The sequence below is a fragment of the Trachurus trachurus genome (assembly GCF_905171665.1).
Source record: "Trachurus trachurus genome assembly, chromosome: 19".
In the NCBI taxonomy this organism is placed as follows: domain Eukaryota; kingdom Metazoa; phylum Chordata; class Actinopteri; order Carangiformes; family Carangidae; genus Trachurus; species Trachurus trachurus.
The window spans coordinates 8,105,796-8,121,634 of NC_139913.1; the positions used below are offsets into that span (position 1 = coordinate 8,105,796).

The 15,839-nt window shown below is 41.7% G+C and overlaps 3 protein-coding genes across 4 annotated transcripts; all 3 read left to right on the forward strand.

Moving 5' to 3' along the window:
- The first annotated feature begins 868 nt into the window (after positions 1 to 868).
- acadsb (acyl-CoA dehydrogenase short/branched chain) lies at positions 869 to 5,116 on the forward strand. Its single transcript, XM_083994913.1, has 11 exons — positions 869 to 940; positions 1,230 to 1,392; positions 1,495 to 1,595; positions 1,676 to 1,882; positions 2,090 to 2,260; positions 2,789 to 2,914; positions 3,003 to 3,095; positions 3,177 to 3,266; positions 3,385 to 3,522; positions 3,818 to 3,917; positions 4,380 to 5,116. The coding sequence occupies exons 1-11, from the start codon at positions 908 to 910 to the stop codon at positions 4,454 to 4,456; spliced, it is 1,299 nt and encodes a 432-aa protein (XP_083851039.1). The 5' UTR covers positions 869 to 907; the 3' UTR covers positions 4,457 to 5,116.
- A 2,976-nt stretch (positions 5,117 to 8,092) lies between these two features.
- hmx3b (H6 family homeobox 3b) lies at positions 8,093 to 9,251 on the forward strand (the record flags this gene model as incomplete). The annotated part of the gene is made up of 2 exons (XM_083993986.1): positions 8,093 to 8,372; positions 8,659 to 9,251. 2 exons carry the CDS (start codon positions 8,093 to 8,095, stop codon positions 9,249 to 9,251), a joined length of 873 nt encoding a protein of 290 aa, XP_083850112.1.
- A 1,743-nt stretch (positions 9,252 to 10,994) lies between these two features.
- Positions 10,995 to 14,976, forward strand: bub3 (BUB3 mitotic checkpoint protein; the record flags this gene model as incomplete). 2 transcript variants are annotated; one of them, XM_083994306.1, is made up of 8 exons in its annotated part: positions 10,995 to 11,182; positions 11,936 to 12,130; positions 12,235 to 12,304; positions 12,423 to 12,574; positions 12,916 to 13,074; positions 13,197 to 13,374; positions 13,594 to 13,810; positions 14,658 to 14,976. In XM_083994306.1, exons 2-8 carry the CDS (start codon positions 11,936 to 11,938, stop codon positions 14,665 to 14,667), a joined length of 981 nt encoding a protein of 326 aa, XP_083850432.1. In that variant the 5' UTR covers positions 10,995 to 11,182. The 2 variants fall into 2 exon arrangements, with proteins under 2 accessions (XP_083850432.1, XP_083850433.1); XM_083994307.1 differs by lacking the exon at positions 14,658 to 14,976 and having other exon boundaries at positions 13,594 to 13,814.
- Between the last annotated feature and the right edge of the window lie 863 nt (positions 14,977 to 15,839).

Here is a 15,839-nt window from a genome sequence, read left to right on the forward strand (position 1 = left end):
CCCAGTCAAGTTACTGTTCTGATTCCATTGCAAGCAGGCTACGTAGTTGCGTTGAAATTAAATTATTGGTTACTTCATTCCCTCAAAAGAAAAAAAAGGGCAGCGGAGCATGGCGTGCTGTCACTGCGTGGACAGTGCTCATGTGTGACTGAAAGAGTGTAGAGACTGGTGGAGTATTAACCAGCCGCCACGGTTTATTGTTGGCTGATGGGAGGGCTGAGGATCGGTCAGCTGCTCTCCAGAAACACCGTGTCGTGCCACAGCGGCCCGGTGGGGAGTGTGAGGTCCGTCGGTCCTGGACGGACGGGGAGACTTGTCTCTCTCTGACCTGTAGCACCACGGGACCACGGAGGGCCGCCTCAGCCTCGGCCGTCCGGACGTCCGCCGCGGCGAAGCCTCCCGCTCCGTGACGAGCGGCTGTGGCCCGACACGGTGTTTCTGGAGAGCAGCTGACCGACCAAGCCTCGGTTCTACCGGTAACTTTCAAAACAACGCACTGACTGGGTGGGTGGGTTGTGTGTTGCTTGGCTGCGTTGAGTGGTGCATTCACTGTCTGACCTACAGTAGGGATTTTGAGTTCTCGCAAAACGTGTTCCCCTCTGTTTTTGTTTTGTTTTATTTTTTTGGGTCAACCACGAGTCGGGCCACTCGGACATTGGTTCGGGGCCGGATGTGGCCCGCGGGCCGCCAATTGAATAGCCCTGTCATACACGGTAGACTTTTCCCGTGTGTTTTGTGTTTTAATTCAAAGCCACTGATAAATTCAGCTATACCCAATCGTTCAATTATTTTTTATACTTACTTGGCAAGTTATTATTGTTTTTATTTGTTCATTTTTATGCAAGCACAAAATCCGATTCGTAAAAGAGGCAAGTGAAGGCACCATGTAAACATTTCGTAACACAGCATGGCTGCCCCGTTGGTCAGGATTTTGTCAAAGGTGAGACTATGGTTATGTTTAAGTGCATTTACAGGGTTTCTACGTTGATTTTAACTTCCTCTACACTGTTTTATCCCGTAAAGCTTGGCTAACATGTCTGTCCTTTGTTTACGTTATGTTGCTAGCTAGCAGACGGCTAACATTAGCAAACAAACTAACTTGTTATGCTAACTCTAACTTAAATGAAGAAAGGGGTGAATGTGCTAGCCTGTGCTATTAGTAATATCCGATAATCAACATGTCTCATTATTATATTATCCTTCCAACTTGCTCTCTGCCCTGCCTTTAGTCTTGCAGACAGATCTCTCGGCCATGGGGGGCATGTCAGGCTGGTTGGAGGAGCCTGAACACCAGATCTGCCCCAGATGTGGCTTCAGATCAGGCATCTGGGGTGGTTTCCTTCCCTCCCCTTCAGACATATTCAGAGGAGGAGAGCATGATGAGGGATGCAGGTGAGCTGGGATATCTCATATGCATAAATAACTACAGCTGCTGATCTGCTGCTGGACATAAATATACCTGATACATTGAACATCTGTGTTGTTGCTTGACAGTGAAAAAATATGCACAAGAACGCATCGCCCCATTTGTGTCAAAGATGGATGAGAATTCAGTCATGGATGAGGAAGTGATCAAATCTCTCTTCGAACAAGGAGTATGTAAAGTGCACAATTATATCAGATACACTATTATGTTTATTATACCATTGGTAACTCTGATATTGTATCATCACAGCTCATGGGTATTGAGATCGACCCAGAGTACGGCGGCACTGGCTCGACCTTCTTCTCCTCCATTCTGGTTATTGAGGAGCTGGCGAAGGTGGATCCCTCTGTGGCTGTGCTCTGCGACATCCAGAACACACTGATCAACACACTGTTTGGCAATCTGGGCACCCCGGCTCAGAAAGAGAAGTACCTCAGCCGACTGTCAACTGACATGGTGAGCATCTGACAGTCTGATTAGTTTTTATTGTGGCTTGAACCTGTGGTGCTTCCAGGTTGTAATTTAAAGGTGAAGGCAGCTAGTTGACAAACAGCCATTGAACAATCTGAAAAGATCACTTTATTGCCTGTGCATATTCTGCACAACACTTCCTGGGATTTTTTCCCCTTCTCTACTTCATGTACCTGTTCTCATGTCACACAGGTTGGAAGCTTCTGCCTCTCTGAGGCCGAGTCAGGCAGCGACGCCTTTTCTCTGAAGACACGTGCTGAAAAACACAAGGACTATTACATCATCAACGGATCCAAGATGTGGATCAGTAACGCAGAACATGCAGGTGTATTCCTGGTGATGGCCAATGTGGACCTTTCAGTTGTGAGTAACTCTCCATCTTGTTGCCAGTTCTCAGCCAAAATGCGCCTCCTCATTTAGTTTTTTTATATTTCTTAAGGAAATGTCTCAATGTCTAGCTCTCTGTCTGCATAAAATAATGAGGTATGGTATAGGGTAAATATACTTCCGTTAGCTATTGAATCTATCTTGATTGTCTTGTCAAAGAAGACAGTGAAAAAGCCAAGTATATCTGCTTACAGGCCAAGGTGATGTGTTCACATGTCTTGTTTTGTCCATTCAGTTTCCAGTGATACAAAATGAAGAAAAATCCACATAGATAATTCTGTTCTTTGAGAGTGTTTGTTTCAAAGTTTAGTTAAGTTTATTGTCACTGTACATACATACTTACATGTTTAAAATTGTAGCCTAGAGTTAAATCAAGACCTCCCCGACATCTCTACTGATTTACTGAATGTTCGCACCCCGTTGGCAGAGATGCATTTAATGCCTCACTGACACTGGCACTTGTACAATTACAAATGTAACATTAGACTGTCTTGTGATTGACAGGGTTACCGAGGAATCACCTGCTTCATAGTGGACCGGGACACCGAGGGACTTGAGATCTGCAAAAAGGAGAACAAGCTCGGCCTGCGTGCGTCCTCCACCTGCCCACTGAATTTGGACAATGTCAAGGTGCTGCCACACACATTACTGTGTGAACCAGACTAATGTGAAACAAACACACTGTGACTTTTCTTAACCGCACATTCTCTTACTGTAGGTACCAGAGAAGAACATTTTGGGACAGATCGGCCATGGGTACAAGTACGCCATAGGAATGTTGAATGAGGGCCGGATCGGAATTGCAAGTCAGGTAAACGATGCTCCGTTCAACATTACTAGGCCTACATGTATCATGAAAATGTTGTATGTGCTAATTTGTCTTGTATTTCAGATGCTTGGCCTGGCACAGGGTTGCTTTGACCACACCATCCCGTACACCAGACAGAGGACACAGTTCGGAAAACGCATCTTTGACTTCCAGGTGACGATCTCCTTTCTTTTACATTACAAGTTTGTGATCGCTCACATTATGCTGGTTGCCAATGTTTTGTATAATGGGTGCTTATCTGCATGGTGTTATGGTGCTTTATCTATTCCAGGGCCTGCAACATCAAATAGCTCACGTGGCAACGCAGATTGAAGCTGCTCGGCTGCTGACGTACAACGCTGCTCGTCTGAAGGAGGCTGGGAGACCGTTCATCAAGGAGGCCTGCATGGCTAAATACTTCACAGCAGAGGTCAGTCGACTGAATCACTGACTAAAGTGGAACACAAGGATGACGTTTCCAAGGTTTTGGAGACTGTTCATGTCTTTTAATAGAAAATATTGTGATCATCAGTTTTATTTTAATCTTACACATTATTTGGAAGTTGCTGAAGCTGTATCATTCTCAGAATTCAGATTTTTAATGTCTGTGTGTCATGTTTTGCAATCTCCGTGTTACATGTTCAATATGTTGTTTTGATCTTAGCCAGGAAACTTTCAAAAAGTTATATTAAAGTTATTTTCCTGTTATTTTCTCTCCTCCTCAGGTTGCAACCCTAACCACATCTAAGTGCATCGAATGGATGGGAGGGGTAGGGTTCACCAAGGACTACCCCATAGAGAAATACTACAGAGACTGTAAAATTGGTGAGTAAGACCAGACGAATACTTATATTTGTGAAACCACTGTTTAGATCAAAAGTGGTTCAGGCGACCGAGACTGAAGCCACACTGTGTGGAAAAAGGACACGGCTCATGAGAGTTACAGGAAGGTCAGGTGTAGCTGTGTGTGATTGGACCACGGCGGGGTGGAGCGGAGGGCTGGTAGCAGCGGCAGCAGCTGTAATCGGACTCTCCAGGAATTCCCCTCTCAGAGTGTCATTATGCCAACACACAGCCAAGGGAACTTGCCAGGGCAAAATGTCACTTTTGCTTTCATCACTTCCATTTCAGCTCCTCAGTTCTCCAGCTGGAGCTCAGGCATAATGAGCCTCCTTTGTCTCCTGATAGTGAAAGCTGCAGACTCGTGTAGTGAGCAGGGGAGTTTGACAATATTGACCTTGTGTTCTTTTTTTCCTCCTTTTTGTCTTGTTTTGTTTTCATGTGCAGGCACCATTTATGAGGGCACGACGAATATCCAGCTATCCAGTATGGCCAAGTTCATTGATAAGGAGTACGACCACTGAAAGCCTGGTAGATTGCACTCTGTGTTACACTCCATGTGGGTTTTTCTTTTCCCTCAAATGACTTTGGTGGGATAAATACGGCAGCGTTGCTTTGTTTGTAGAGCTGCTCTCATCTTCCTAGAGTTTTGTTGCAGTTTCAACTTGTATACTTGTAAAGTAGTTCCCACCACTGACGTTACTGATGTAGTTACTCTTCTCCAGCTTTGGGATTAAAGTTTCTTTGGTGTGATGATTTTTTTTTTTTTTTTCACTTTTCCATTCATTTTCTATCACAGTGTTGTTCATGTGTAGATCTGTATCATTTCCCTTCTGGCCATATTTGTGTTCTTCTTATTGATATACAGTATGTCAATGAATCATATCAGAATAACATCCAGTGTTGCAATAATGTAGAGGAGTTATTGAAGGATTTTCCTTAAATGTTTGACTGCATTCAGAGGGTCTGCTATGACTGAGATCAGTAATTTTATGGTGCATTTTCTTTGCAATATACTTTAAAACAGGTGGATTGTAACAGTCCTGCACACATTGTGCACCGTAAATACTGTACAGTGCCTTACTGGCAAAATGAGAACGCATTTTCGCATCATAACAAAATATTACATGTAAAGAGTGATCTGTCAATAACTAACAAAATCAATAAATGTGAATCATACTGTGCTATATCTATATTTGGTTTGTGTCTGGTTGTAGGTTAGTACCAAGTTCTGTCACTAGATGGGAGCACTGTCTAGAGTGACAGCAGCACCCGGATACGAGGCAGCTTCTCACTGAGAGAGCAGTCAATTACCACGTCTCATAACAGCCTGTCACCTCTAATGATATTTTATGTCAATTTAATTATGCCAGTGCTTCAGATGAAAAGAGCCTGCCTTGCATAATTGCCTCACTGATCATTTTGCAGGTGAGATTGATTACACGTCCGTGGCCTACATGCTGCGTAAAATGAGGTTTATTGTTTTACACAAAACAGACGAGCTGTGTCCAAATATACAGACCCCCATGACACCTCAGGAAAAAAATCTATACACGTGCTTTCATGGTATTTAGTTAAATGATTTTATATATACAGTATATTTAACCAGAGTGGAATTTATTCCTAATTGCTGGAATGCTAGCTACTGCCAGTTTTGATCCCAAATTATAGGACATATTTAAATGTATGATTTCCATGAAGTTAATGGATAACTGTGTTTTCATACACTTACTGTACAAGATTGTGTCATTTTTCCATTTAAAACTAATTAAATGCTGCTTTAACAGGGAGATAAAAAAGCTCTTTCTGAAAATTCTCTATCTAATAATATACTGAGACGAAAAGAACATAAACTGGTGTATAAAAGATTAACAGACATATATATAAAGACATTAATATGACAAAGCATTCTCCTCATATTTTATTGATCATTCCACTTACTGAATATGGTACAATTAATTGAAATGTCTAAAGCCTAATTCTGTTCTCTATCATGGTAGGGAAGCTCTCCTTTTTTTTCCCCCACACAGTATTTAATAAATATGTGTTTTTTAAGACTATTCCCATGTATGGAGTTAAATTAGATGACTGTCAGAGAGAGATTGACCACATGTACATTATATTTCATCACCATCATATCCTTTAAAAAAAAAAAAAAAAAGGCCAAATGATTAGTGTTTCAGTGGGCTGCTGAAGAAGTAGGCTATAATTTAGCCCTGGGTCTTTATTGAAAGAACTAATAATCTGACATGATGTAATAAGATATAAACCTCTAGACTTGTGGTTAATCTGCAGGTAATGTTAGCGCTATACTGTGTCACTTTGGAGAGAACATGACAGAGGCTTGGAGAGACATATTGTAATGTGGACATCTAATTGATAAGATGAGACATTTCCAAAAATCACTTAAACAAAACAGAAAAGGGAAAGCACATGCAGGCACACAGCGTTTGCATCCTTGATTGAGTGTTCTCTGTTTTCCCCTCTGATCCACTCTGACTTGTTCTGTCTATTGAAGGAGCCCTTGCTTAATGAACATAATCTGATGAAAACACAGCTATCTGTTTTTCACTTTGAATCGGCAAACGCAGCTCAACTGGCCTCTTTCTCCGCCCCCATCTTTAACACAGCTATGAGACCTCTAATTATGCAGGGATTCAAGTAGCTTTTCACAAAACACAGTGTTGTCCTTTAGAGCTGGAGAGCGCTCCATGAGCTAAAAGGACAGGCTGCATGTTTGTAGGTTGAGCAAATTCAATTTGTTTGATTAGTTCACTGCATCTGCTTCAAGTTTGGTTTAAATGATGAATCTCAAATGCGGCCGGTGTTGAGTTTTTTTTTTTTTTTGCCTGCTATCAACATGTATGAGCTGAATTTTACCCCAAATTACACGTAAAGATATGCACAAAAACACTTTTTTCAATCAAAGGCCAGGAGCTACATCATTTTTTTGTGCGTTTTCAGATTTGTGTCTGCATGTAAATCAAAGAAGCCATGATGTTACAATCAGAATCCATCCTGTGCATCAATCTGTAATTTAAATGTGCTTTTTTTAGTCTGATGGCAGAAACATACACAAAGGACACTCCATTTACTCCCCCCTTTTCTTCTAATCTGATCCCAGTCAACTATATGAATGTGTCATTACAAATATGAGCTGCTGCAGCACTATTGTAACATGCGACAGAAACAAGCCCTGTGTTGTGCATTACACCACCTGCTGCCATTGTGGGTCTGCAGGCTTTTGTGCAAAGCTGATTTGAAAAGGGCTTTATCGCAATGGTATAAGCCTTCAGTTTGATGTCTGCCTGTAGCACTTCCTGACTAATAAAATTACACTGAAGTCAGTGAGCTCCGGTCAAGGTGAAGCGCACAGCCGTGTATTGCTTTCCTGTTGCACCAAGGGAAGGGAGGAAACTTGAAATGCAACAGATGAGTGACAGGTTGAGCCTCAGCAGGTCTCAGTGTTCAGCAGCAGCAGCAGCCTCAGCACAGGAATAGAGTAAGAAAATTGTTTGTGCAATAGCTACTCAAAAGGTTTCCCATTAGATTATGGTTTGATAATTAGCGGTTCGCATTAATGCGTAAAATCTGTGCGTAATCTTGGTAATATTTGTGCCAAGGCCAAGATGCTCTGCCTTGCAGTGTGATAATCTCTGGACCATGTATTCAATTTACTGACCGGTGATTGCGCACGCCCCAAAAACCTTGAGACATTTTCCTCTTTAATCTAATTGGATGATAAGTGTGTGCCTACTGTTGAGCCCGAAGCCAAAACGCTTGCGCGGCCCTTCTTTTTTTTCTTTCTTCTGAGTCTATTCTCGTCACAGCCCCCCCGCGGATTCATCTCAAACCTCATTTGCTATTGTACCTGCCCAATAGCAGAGACGTAACAGAGGCGCGTTTTAACTCGGATGGCATTTTTGATTTCATCATTACAATCCGGCGCAAGTTTGACGCAGCGATCTGTGCGTCCTCACTCTGATCATCCTCAGGAGGTGGAACCGGCTCCGTGCGACTTTCTCTTTTTTATTCCCCTCTCCTCCTCTTTCTCTGACTTTTAACAACAATATATAAAGAAAGAAAATCAGTTTTAAGGCATTTTTCTTCCCTCGTGATATTTTTTTTTAATGTTGATCCACATCGGACAATAACCGGTGATGGCAGACTCTGATGCGCAAGAGACTCGCCAACCCGCAAAGGACTCTCCGTTCTCCATAAAGAACCTGCTGAACATCGAGGACAAACCCGCGAAGCCGAAAAGCTTCCTCCACTCGTCCAAAGGAGTGTTCGAGAGCAGCTTCTTCTCTCGGCTCGGTGACCTGTCTCTCCCTCGGTTTGAGTTGCCCTCACACAGAATTGGACTATCGGGGCAGTATTTGGAAAGAGCGTCTGCCTGGTGGTACCCATACACGTTTGGGGCTCATCTGAGGACCGGGGGTAAATATTGTTATTTTAACTCTACGTATACATGTCAGAAAACGGCAGAAATCATCTTGAGTTAGATGAATGTCACAGCAGGGCCTGCTTGGATATAGTGAAAATGTGTAAATGATTGTTATAATGAGTTGCTTGATTATAAGGAATATAAACTCTCGATTTATATGGATATTTTAAGGAAAGAAAAAAAATGCATTGGCCAATTTCATATTGAAATACAGGTGGTTGCCTTTGCAGATAATAGGCTTTAGGGTCCAAAGAATCACGCTTGTAATCTTTTCTGCAGGGTCTGAGAAGGCCAACCTCAGGGAGGCATCACCGGCACCGGACAGGCGCTCCCCGGATCTCCACAAAAGTGACCATGATGTCAAAGAGGAGAGCGCCGACGACGACATCGCGCTGGATGAAAGTGAAACGGATGAGCCAAAGAAAGAGTCGGAGCAGGGCGACGACTGGAGGAGAAAAACGGACGAGCTGGACTCCGACAAGAAGCCCTGCCGGAAGAAGAAGACGCGCACGGTGTTTTCCAGGAGTCAGGTCTTCCAGCTGGAGTCCACCTTCGACATTAAGCGCTACCTGAGCAGCTCGGAGAGGGCGGGCCTGGCCGCTTCCCTGCACCTGACGGAGACGCAGGTCAAAATCTGGTTTCAGAACCGGAGGAATAAGTGGAAACGGCAACTGGCCGCGGAGCTGGAGGCGGCCAACCTGAGCCATGCGGCGGCGCAGAGGATTGTGAGGGTGCCCATACTTTACCACGAGAACGGAGCCCCAGATACGACCGGGGGCCCCGCTGTAAACTCATCTGGGAGCCAGTCACTCGTGGCTTTTCCCCACCACATGTACTATTCCCACCCAGTCCCGCTGCTGAGGCCTGTTTAACACTGACTGAGTCATAATAAACTGTAAATATGTTTTTAAAGGAGAGTGACCTTCATTGAAAAAAAAAAAAAAAAAAATACAATTTTGTATATTTTGTAGATGAATGGGCACAATGTTAGGTCATTTTGTTATTATTATTATTATTATTATTATTATTATTATTATTATCATTATTATTAATTACTTTTAATGGTCCTTTATCCTGCTGAAGTGTCGTTGAGCAAGGCACAGACTTCCTATTACAGCCCAAAATGTGTTGCAAAGGGAAAATAGAAATTATAATTATTATTACTATTGTTATTATTTTTTATTGTTATTATTATTATCTCTAAAGTGGCTGAATATATTTTAATGTATTCCATTTGAAAAAAGAACTTGTTTTGAACAGGGTTTGTCCATATGTATTTTCCAGAGAATTGTGTCAGTGTTTGTAGCTAAAAATGTGGAATTTAATATTTTGATATTTTCCAATATTGTGCAATACTGTTGGCTTCACATTAGGCTTCAAGCCTTTATCACCTATAGTTCACTTTTACAGGAAAAAAACAAGGCTATCCTTTTCTCTTTGTAACAGTGAGGACAATCATGTGATCCTTAAAAAAAAATCCCTGAAAAAGTGCAGGTGTGGAGGAAGTTGTTTCAATGACGCAGTGTTTTACGGTAAATACAAAGCCATGACATAGCCAAAAATAGCCTCTGTTTTCTGTATGGTTTTCCTCTGATATTATTATTGAAATTCTGTATATTATATGGTCTTACACTCAGTAAAGATTTCGTTCCAAAAAGAAATGTATGTATTCTTAATATACCAGTAATGTGAAGGGAAATTAATCAAGTCCTGTCTAAAAATGTTGGTTTTCAATGTAAGGAGTCTGTTTGAAATATCTCAGATAAAGCCTAATGCACAAGTGTTTTTATGGTGCGCTCCAAAACAACCATTATCAACATTTTAACCGTTTAATAATGATGGGCATTTAAAAACATTTGCCACGTTGAAAAACACCATCAGTTTTTCAGTTGAAACTGGATTTTGAAACATTTAGGCTGACATTGACTATTTTGACTTTTAGCCAAATTTCATGCAGGATTATCGTTTAGAATTACTTTTCTGGTTATGCCTAAAATATTAAATTGTGATTAGGTCCATTAAATAACCTATGGCCTGTAAGCCTAGAATAAGGTGGTCACGAGGAATTTAAAATGCAAATTCGGACAATTAAAGAGCCAGGTTAATTTTTCAAATTTGACCACATTCATTTTTTTTCTGAAGAGGGGAAGAGTTTTTTTTTTTGTCGTCTCAGAGGATATCTCTAATGTTAATCGCCTACAACACAACCTGCTATGAAATGACTTTATTCTCTTCTTCTTAGCAAAACACCAAAAAGAAGAAGATGGTTAGGCTACAACACCCTAATTAACCTACACCAGTTTAAACCTATATGGCCACTGTTAGCCCCAGTAGTTGGTACTGTAGACTATTGTCGTTTATTGACATGATTTGTGCCGTTTTTATTTTAGTAGAAAAACATAAACACTCGGAAAAAATAAACTCCCATAGGCTGCTATCATATGAGAGAGAGAGAGAGAGAGAGAGAGAGAGAGAGAGAGAGAGAGAGAGAGAGAGAGAGAGAGAGAGAGAGAGAGCAGTCCCCTGTCATGTGACCTGCGCTGAGACAACGGAAATACACGGTAGCGCAAAACAACCAATCACGTTGCAGGCGGGAATTCGAAGATTCGTTTCAACCAATCAGCGCCGTCTGGAGCATTCGGCAGTTCGTGCATAGCCGGGAGTTAGCTTCATGTAGCCAGCTTTGCTAGCGACTGATTTCCACGTCGTATATCTTGGATTTTACCGTAAAAATCAAGGCGTTACAAAGGGACGTGTTGAACCAGAGGATCATTTTAGGCTGAGCGGCACCAAAACCGAAGCGGTAAGTGAAGTGAGGACCGGGGCTTCTGGTCTGCGTTGTGCACACTGTTAGCAAACAACCGGTAGCTGTAGAAATGGGCTTGGTCTAATTGCTGGATGTAACGGAACGGTTTGTGTTGTTTTATATGAAATAGAAAGCAAATTATCTCAAAAGGGTCGGTTAACAACAAGCAGCACAGCTGTTGTCCCACAAGTTAGCCACGAGGCTATTCCCAATTTGTCGAAAATGGAAAATATAGACGTTTTTTTAAGAAGATCACAACCTGATCACAACCCATGCTTTACTACTCATTCAACAGCAGCATTCAATGTACCTACGTATTTCAGCAAGCCCAGCTGTAACTTACTGGAAACGTTATCATAGAAAGTAACAAATCAACAAGTGGATAGTTTATTTTCAATTTATGCATAATAAACCTCAAAGTGATCGATCAGTTATAGGGTGAGGGTAACAATCTGTAAACACTGTTTTCACTGAAATAGGAATACCTTTACAATCTGAAGGCAAAGTCCAGGAAACTAACACTATAGCTGTGGAGCCTATAATATAAAATGAGTAATGGAACTTCAATTCAACTAATGAATGCGATATAACATGGTTAGTAAGTGTCAATTAAACTACATTATTTAAAGCTTTGGTTTGTAGCCAGATTTAATGGCCCTAATCAATGTTGTAATCTGTCTGTATGCCCCTTGTATATTTTAAATATTGATGTCATAGTCGATGATTATTTTTTGTATTTTTTTTTTTCAGATGACAGGCTCAAACGAGTACAAGTTGAACCAGGGCCCAGAGGACAGCATCTCTGCTGTCAAGTTCAGCCCTACCACAACTCAGTTCCTCCTGGTTTCCTCGTGGGACTGCACTGTCCGTCTCTATGATGTCGGAGGCAACACCATGCGGATGAAGTATCAGCACACAGCTCCAGTCCTTGACTGTGCTTTCTATGTAGGTCACAGATTCTTTGTATCTGTTTTGTCTCTTCTGTTTTTTCATGTCAAAGCCTAGAGAGGTTTGGTACAAATAGTTGATATCTACCCTCTCACCTGCAGGACCCAACACATTCTTGGAGTGGAGGTTTAGATGCACAGTTAAAAACTCACGATTTGAACACAGACCAAGGTATGTCACAAGCCTGTTAATACATAGTATCACAAATCTTCATAACGAAGAGTTGAATTTTCCTATTCTGTTTATTTATATCCCTTATTCAATTGTGTCTAATGTTCTCCTTAAACAGATACAATAGTTGGAACACATGATGCCCCCATTCGTTGTGTGGAGTACTGCCCAGAGGTTAACGTCATGGTAACGGGGAGCTGGGACAGATCAGTTCGGCTGTGGGACCCGAGGACACCCTGCAACGCTGGCACCTTTACTCAGCCTGAAAAGGTGAGCAGGAGAGACACATTCGTGTTTAACCTTGTTGTTTGTGCCAGAAAGAATTACGCAGAATGTTCAATGTGCAAGATGTTATGTTTGACTTTCTAACAGAAAAATAACAATTTTACCATTACTGGTTAATACTTCTTTTCTAAACTTAAAGGAGACGGTTACAAAAACATGACATTTTTAAGATACATGTTAAAAATGATTTGAGTTATAATAAAGTTACTGAGAAAATACAGAAATCTGATGTGGAGTGTGTTTTTACACTGGTGTAGTTACTAGTTAGAACTGCTTGTGTAGGAGTTGTGTCTCCCACTTGTCTCATAAATGTATCTCTGTGACAGGTGTATACTCTCTCCGTGGCGGGAGATAGACTAATCGTTGGCACAGCTGGAAGACGAGTCCTGGTCTGGGATTTGAGGAACATGGGCTACGTACAGCAAAGAAGAGAGTCCAGCCTCAAGTATCAGACCCGCTGCATCAGAGCCTTCCCCAACAAACAGGTACACTTAATTACAACCCTCTTAATCCAATAAGTCTTGACCCTGAATTTAACCTGAATACAGATATTAGTGTGAAAGAGTCAGTTGGTAACTTTTTTTTGCATTTTCTGTCTTGGCTGCAGGGCTACGTCTTGAGTTCAATTGAGGGACGTGTAGCTGTGGAGTACTTGGACCCAAGCCAGGAGGTTCAGAAGAAGAAGTACGCATTCAAGTGCCACAGGCTGAAGGAGGAAGGAATTGAACACGTCTACCCTGTCAATGCCATCTCGTTTCACAGTGTTCATAACACATTTGCCACAGGTACGACCTGCTAGTTTGTACTTGACAAAAGCAATTAATACGTTTTGTTGCTGTAACAAGACACTTTGTTTTGCGAAGCTCATAGATTTTACCTGTGACCTATTTAGTCAGAGGCTGCCAAGGTCGCACATCAAACACAACCGTTATTACAGATCCGTATCTCGGTAGTAACACGGCCTAAATGTTCTGAGGTTGACCTTGAGCCTCTCCTTCTGCCAGGTGGCTCGGACGGCTTTGTGAACATCTGGGACCCGTTCAACAAGAAGCGCCTGTGTCAGTTCCACCGCTACCCCACCAGCATCGCCTCGCTCGCCTTCAACAACGACGGCACCATGCTCGCCATCGCCTCGTCCTACATGCACGAGAAGGGAGACATCAGCCACCCAGAGGATGCCATCTTCATCCGCCAAGTCACAGATGCTGAGACCAAACCCAAGTGAGTCTTCCTCACCCCCCCGTTGTCTCATGTATACCAAGGCGGTTTGCTATACTCGCTGAATCCGTGAGCAGCTGCATTTACAAGGAGCACGTCCAGCTGCGGCATATGCTGATCTGTATCTCTGTCCGTCCACTTTTCAATATCCGACAGTTGAAAGATGCACAGATGAGAAGTTGAAAATCCTTCCCCCCCAGTCTGTATCTGTGCTGCCAGTGTTCAGACGAAGAGAAACCTGCTGTGCAATGAAATCTGTAACAGCAGCCACGCTTAAATACTACCTCCATGAAACTAGAAACATACATTTTTGGGGGGTTGTTGCAGCATTAGGGTATATTTGCTTTTATTAACAATATGGAGGTGGGGATATTGGATTAAACTACACCAGAAAGTCTTGTTTGGTTGTTGGTTAATTGGTTTTCTCTCAGAGGGAATTTCTGAGAGATCCACTAACCAGTTTTCAAGAGTGTTTCAGTTGAAAGAAAAAGAGCGAGAATGATGCATGTACAAAATGCTTCCACTTTACTCGCACAGTAACAACTCTATGTTGATGTATAAACAAATATTTAAGCAGATCTTTTGCATACTTATATAAAACACATCTTGTTAGGAAGTTAATGAAATCTGCAAAACTTTTGGTTTAACTTTGTTTTTTCATAGACCGTGTTCTTTACATTTACTAGACATCGTTTTAAAATAGTGGTTATCTTAACCCAGGAAGCAGCATTTTCTATAATCAGCATAATATTTAAGGAGTATGACATGACTTTGCCCCATGCCCCATGCATTGGGTCATTAATTGCTCTTTAGTTGATTAAATATCTTCTCTTCTGTCTTTGTGTTACAGGTCGACCTAAATCCACCCGGGAACAGGTCCCTCTGCGATGAAAATCTTGATCACATTTGGGTTATCTGCTGGCATCCAGTGCATCATTACCACCTTGTTTTATGTCATTTATTTCCATTCCAGTTTTTCTTTCTTGTAAGTAATGTTTGTTAAATGTTCTTTTCTGTTCTGGCTTTTGTTAAATATTTCATTGTTTTGTGTGTGTGTGTGTGTGTGTTCATATACACCTTTTTTGCATGGCTTTTTATGAAGTAACGGAACACAAATTGATTTTCTGATCATTTATGTTGACTCTTGTTAACATGTCACTGAAGCTGTCCTTGGATCAGTCTTTTAACACTGATATGAACTTTTTGAGTACAATTAAAAGAACATTTTGACCAAGTCGGTTCATGGTCTTTAACATTTGTCACTTTTAATACCTGTGGAAGAAAACCTTAGAAATGTTAGGAATGTGTCAGGGCAGGAGAGGTTGTTCTCTTGATGATGTGTTGAGGGAAAGTGATGATCCACTCATCTTGCCGAGGGCTCCACTTGCCCCCAGACAGTGACCTGTGCTGATAGACATCAGAGGTCTGCGACCTAAAGCAGATCCCGCTTTATTAGTGGGGAAAACTAGGAGAAAACCACTAAACTGGATGACCTGGCTGCACCTGGCAGGAGGAAAAGTTTAATCATCAAGAAAGCTCACTCACAGATCTTATGTCTAACGGAAAAGCCTGGATGGTAAATTTAGGTTTTCCAATGCCGCAAAACTGTAAACCCGAGTTCTCTCCATCTTTACTTTCGCTGTGCTGTGGGTTTGTTCCTAACTCATTTATTGAGAGTAACCCAGAAAGAAATGCAATTTAAAAATGACACATTACACTAATTTATCTATATAGAAGATAAAAAAGCAATGTTTCAGGCGGCTCGTACTTTTTTTGTCATTATCGCTGAATTTATCTGCTGCAGTTTTGCAAGTTGTTACACTGGTGACAGAGTCGGACGCTGCGCAGACCTTTTTTAATGCAGTATTCTGTATCGAGTGAATGGGAACAGCGAACCCAGTAGTGCCCTGCAAAAGTCTAAGTGGTGTTTTTTTCCCTCAGTTCAGATTTTCAATTGCAACTAATGCAATTTTTGAAGCCCTTCAGCCAAAGCAGCAGAGAAGATATAGATGTCAATTATTCTGTTTAAGAG

What these genes read in the sequence shown, in the direction of transcription:
- acadsb (XM_083994913.1), top strand. Translation starts at nt 908, where the DNA reads ATGGCTGCCCCGTTGGTCAGGATTTTGTCAAAG. An exon ending in TGGTCAGGATTTTGTCAAAG is followed by an intron (nt 941 to 1,229) that starts GTGAGACTATGG and finishes CCCTGCCTTTAG; the next exon opens with TCTTGCAGACAGATCTCTCG. An exon ending in CCAATGTGGACCTTTCAGTT is followed by an intron (nt 2,261 to 2,788) that starts GTGAGTAACTCT and finishes TGTGATTGACAG; the next exon opens with GGTTACCGAGGAATCACCTG.